The sequence below is a fragment of the Tauraco erythrolophus genome, chromosome 3 (assembly GCF_009769465.1).
Source record: "Tauraco erythrolophus isolate bTauEry1 chromosome 3, bTauEry1.pri, whole genome shotgun sequence".
Classification (NCBI taxonomy): Eukaryota; Metazoa; Chordata; class Aves; order Musophagiformes; family Musophagidae; genus Tauraco; species Tauraco erythrolophus.
This window is the reverse complement of record NC_141467.1, coordinates 55,447,503-55,452,986: the sequence shown is the minus strand read 5'-3', so window position 1 is coordinate 55,452,986 and position 5,484 is coordinate 55,447,503. Positions and strand designations below refer to the sequence as shown.

General features: G+C 41.1%; 1 protein-coding gene across 1 annotated transcript; it reads right to left on the bottom strand.

Annotated features, from left to right (window-relative positions):
• Window positions 1-324: 324 nt before the first annotated feature.
• Window positions 325-4,590, bottom strand: LOC147529009 (uncharacterized). Its single transcript, XM_086609307.1, is given in 3 exon segments — window positions 325-541; window positions 543-1,294; window positions 4,357-4,590. Coding segments are annotated over 3 exon segments (1,203 nt in total).
• Between the last annotated feature and the right edge of the window lie 894 nt (window positions 4,591-5,484).

Genomic DNA, 5,484 nt, shown 5'->3' with positions numbered 1-5,484 from the left:
TGATGCCTGGATTCCAGAATGCTTCAGTCAGATTCAAGAGAATGCCTGTAGGCTGACCTTGAATCTTGGCTCTGGGAATGCCTAGGGAATTATGCATTCCTCCATAATTCATTCTTCCGTTCTCGAGATTCTGTTTGCGGGTTTTTAAATTTGTTTGCTTTGAATTTGCTTTCTGTTCCCTGTTCATGGGTCGTACTTTGTGATCTCCTCCCCCAGGCTTCAGGTTTTGTTTTTCAGATGGTGCATCCAGGGCAGTAGTTAACAATGCTGTGCCTTAATTCCACCCATGTACAGAGTTGCTTGTGGTATTTTGGGCATTATCACTTAGTCCCTCATCGGGTTCTGTGTCTTTCCTGATCGCACCTGTTTTGCAGCCAGATGGGGTTTAAGAATTGCTGGGGCTTCTCTAATCAATATTACAAAGTCTACTGTAGCAGATAGTGGGACACAGTGGGGTCCTTCTTCATGTGTGGCTTGTATGCACGTGGCTTTTGTGACAGCTGTAGAGAGCTCACTTAGAGATTTAATGGGGATTAAATAGCTCCGTGGTGTCTATTTCTCCAGCCCAATAAACTACTTGGCTGGTGACAGAATAGAATATATTTGTCGAATTGGATCCTAAATTTAAGAAAAGTCCTGGACCCCAATAGCCGCTTGCTTCGTCTTCACTCAACATTATTTGATTGCTGCCACTTAGGCATACTTGGCACAAGTATTTGCTCTCAGTTTCACCTGGTTTTCTGCTCTCTGTCTCTCACAAATTTGTCAGTTGCAATGGATCACAGGGGATGGTTCTCATAGTATGTCCTGGATGACCACCCCAAGGTCTCACAGTTCCTTCTGTTTTAACAATGGGTTTGGCTTCATATTCAGGAGGATTTATGAGGAGCGTAGGGTCATTTTCTTCCAGCTTGCTATCATCAGGATCACCACAGATGTCTCCGTCCCAATCTTCCGGAGGTACTATTAATTTCCTAATCAGGAGGGCATCAGGAGGGCAGGGAGCTTGCATAAGCATCATCTCGACATTTTCTCCTAACTTTCGTCCTTTCTCCTTTTCTTCCTGTAACTGTTTCTGCAGCTGTTCAATTTTTAAAGACAGTAACAGCTCAGTTGCCTTTCTACCTTCTGTTTCTTTCTCTAGGTCCTGCACCTTTCTATTTCTAGTCTCCTTTTCATGATATGCAGCTTTTAAACAGGTACCTAGCATTTTGCAGATAACTCTTTTCCCTTTTCCATCCTTTGTGCAGCCTCTAGTTCCTTTTAGGTGCTCTTCAACAGCTTCCCAATTATGCTAATTGTCATGAGCCTATTATTCTGAGAAGTATGGACTCAAATTCACTCTATGCCTCTGTAAATAATTGGTGATACTACTTACTATCCTGCCAACTGTGCCAATTTCTCGTGGATGGAGTGATGCGCTTCAGTCAAAAGAGAGAAGCAGCAATATGGCAACCAGTCATTATTACTAATCAGCACAAGGTACCGATCCTGCCTACAAGAGGCAGGCCATTTCCTCCTGGCTGCAGAAGATGCAACAGCGTCCCTGGTGCCACAGCCCAGGCTGGTGAGCAACAACTGGTGACCCCGACGTGATACATCCATGAGACCATGGGAAGCCCCGACTCCCTCGCCGGAGCCGAGAGCCCGAGCCGAGCCCGAGCCAAAAGAGCCGGAGCCAGAGCCGGAGCCGGGAGCCCGAGCGAGAGTCCTTCGGAGAAGAAGGTAAAGCCGCAAGCCCCGACGTGGTATTCGCGGGAGAGAAGCGTGCTGGAGTTGGATGAATGGGCCGGGTCTCTGCTCACCATAAAGCCTTTGTGAAAACAAAAAATAGTAAACCAAAAAGGGGGAATTATGGCAACCAGTCATTATTACTAATCAGCACAAGGTACCGATCCTGCCTACAAGAGGCAGGCCATTTCCTCCTGGCTGCGGAAGATGCAACAGCGTCCCTGGTGCCGCAGCCCAGGCTGGTGAGCAACACAGCAATATATATTTTATTGATATAAGACAGTGAGTTAACAAATTTCAATGGTAAATAATCCAGTGTACTTTGTCATCAAATCTTGTTAAACCACTGTTGCATTTACCATAGAACTTTGTTAACTCACTGTCTTATATCAATAAAATACGTTGCTGCTTCTCCATTGTGAGGGAAGTGTACCACTTCATCCGCCACAATATGGAACTGAGGTTCCTTCATAGGTTAGCTGATTTCAATTTCATTACTTTAGATTCATAGTACCTGCCTATGTTTAATTTATTTAGGTTCTTAAGTCGTCTTCTTTTTAAATTTAAATACATTATCACACTTTTATAATTTTAAATGATTAACTTCTTTTTTTAAAAATCATTCATCAGTGTCTATCTCGTCTGCTGCCTTGCAGTTAACAGGATCATTTCGTGACTAAGTATCTGACTGAGTGAAAATTTGTGATGTAGCTCAAATCATTAAGAGGGTATCGTATTGAAGTGGTACTATATATAGGATTAATTTAGATGACTGGCAAAAGTAGATGATTTAGACATCATCTGTTGCTGATGGTTATTTGAATTATTATTATGCTGTTGTTTGCGACACCATAACAAGTCATCAAGAATGTACTAAAGAGGTTTAACATCCTAAACATCAAGTTTTGAGTACAGACATTTCCTGAAATAGATCTAGAACAAATTTCTCATTAACTCACCTCATGTCTTTCTGATGTAACTTTACATAGGTCAACTTTTGATGCCATTTAAACTGGTGACTCTCTAGAAGCCAAATGAGATGCATTACTTTTAAAATCCCACCTGCCAGTATAAACATTTGACTAAATTTCTTCTTTCCTCACTGTAAGGCAGTGACTTGTTCATTCATTGGCTCTTCACCTATGGAAAAAAAGGATGAGTACATGCATTTCAAGGGCTGCTGTGCACTAATTTTGTCTCCATAAAGAAGATGCTTTAGAGAATGAAGCCAAGATCTGAGGTCACTTCCCCACATAAAAGTAAGAGTTTCAGGAGAGCTGTAGAAGAGGAGGATGCAGCAAAGGAAATGCAACTGCTGAAGCAAGAGTGAAATGCAACTGCTAAAGCAAAGGAAATGCAACAGCTAAAGCAAAGGAAATGCAACTGCTAAACCACAGCCAAAGAACTTTACTGATAGCTATCTACTATATCCTTTCCTATCACTAAAAGAATGTCCTATTTCCACTGTAGTCACCCCTATGTCTTATTTTTTCCCAAAAGAACAAATAGTCAGGGGGATAAGATTAATTACACTGAAATTTTTCACAAAGAAACTGTAGAAATTAAAATAAAAAGCAATAACCTTAATACAACACCAAATTCCAAAGAATTCACATCACAGATACATCTCTAAATGGCCAGTAGTGAATACTGTAGTGAGGTCTTCACATAATGCCAAACATAAATATATTTATGTACGTATTTATATCATGAAGTAGAAGAGATCATTTTTCTTTCTGTCACCAAAAAGACTTTAATAACTTACTTGTCCCTTAAGTCAACATGAATTATAGTCTTACTTACCTTTACTTCTGAATATGGCAGTTGAAGATAAATCTAGTACTTAGAGGTCTGTCAGTTTTATTGGTTTAATAATTAACTGTCCTACCACATGTATGTATATACATATTCAATAGAAATAAACAAACTAACCATACAGAGTTTGATGTGATGAGATAATTTCTCACATATTTTTGGAAGCTAAGAAGCCTGTCAAACCAGTAACCAAAAGTAACATCCATAGTAGGGTATATTATGTCTTATATTAAAAAGCAATGAACAAATGAGATTTAGAGTTCCTGTGATACTCCACTGTTTGGAATTCTATAGGGCTGGTAATATGAAAAGACATGTACAACAGTTCATATCAGATAAGTCAACATCTGTATTTTGAAGGAAAAGTAAATAAATAAATGCTTGCACAGCCAAAGCACACTTTGGGAAAACAGGGCAAAACAGTCCCTTTTTATATTAAACTCTGTAGCTGGAAGCTACAAATGGGTGAGAGTTTGCTCTAGCAAAGAAAAGGGCTGGCGTGAATCGGTTCACCCAGCTTTCTGGTCCTCTACTACCTGCTCAGTCTGGGACAGGTGTACAGGTAATGGGAAAACAGCCTGGAAGCTACCCCTCTCACCCTAAAGTACCTGACAACTCAGTAGTCATCATGGCCACCGCCTTATGCCCCTTGGTGACTTTCCAGGAAGGTTCATAACTGAGCTCCTGTGAAGAATATGTGTGAATCAGTATCTGAAAGTGAAAAACAGGATTGGAATGACTCTGTCCTGCTCTGACTCAGTCCCACTCTGTTGTCATTGGAAGAGGAGTGGGGCTGTGTTTGGTACTAACTTTATTAGATCTTAAAACAGACAGACACGCCTTAGGCCTGTCAAGGTCCCTCTGGATGGCATTCCTTCCTTCTAGCATATCGACTGCATCGCTGAGTTTATTATCATCCACAAACTGGTTAAGGATGCACTCAATCCCACTGTCTATGATGTCGTTAATTAAGATACTGAACTGTATTTGTTTCAGCATGGACCCTTGAGGGACACGACTCGTTACTGATTTCCATTTGGACATTGAGCCATTGCCTGCAACTCTTTGGACACAGTCATTCAGCCAATTCCTTATCCAACAGTCCATCCACCAAATCCATATCTCTCCAGTTTAGTGGCAAGAATGTTGTGGGGGACAGTATCAAAGACTGTACAGAAGTCCAGACAGATGACATCCTTAACTCTTCTTTGTCCACTCATGCAGTCACTCCACTGTTGAAGGCCAATAGGTTAGTCAGGCATGATTTGCCCTTGGTGAAGCCATGTTGTCTGTCTCTAATCACCTCCCTGTCTTCCAGATGTTTTGACATATCTTCCAGGAGGATCTGTTCCATGATCTTAGTGGGAACTGAAGAGAGGCTGACTGGTAGATAGTTCATAGGGTTCTTCTTATTACCCTCTTTAAAAATGAGTGTCATATTCCCTTTTGTCCAGTAGCTAGCAACTTTATCTGACTACCATGACTTTTCAGATATGAAATTTGGTGGAGGATGGCTTAGCAACTACATCTGTCAGTTCCTTCAGGACCCTGGGAAGAGTGATGCATCAATGGAATATATCCTATAATCCATCCAGCTCTCTTGGTTGTGTTAATTTCATTATTTCATTTCCTTCCTACATAAAGAGTACATAAGCTCAGATGCACAATGCATAATCAGTAAGGAAAACTGCCTAAAATGAATGAAAAAGTGGTGAGCAGGAGTGGGATTGAGGGGGGGTGCGGGGGAAGACTCCTTTCTACATGCAGTAATGAGGCAAACAAAGGAACTCTTCACTAGTGTCTGCACATGTGGAGAATGATTTTCAAACGTTTTCCATCCACATTTCAACCACTCCTTCTTGCCTCTTCTAACCCTTTTTATTTCATGACGAAGGGAGCAAAAGCACAAGTACCTTGATATTTACAAGCGCTTTCTGT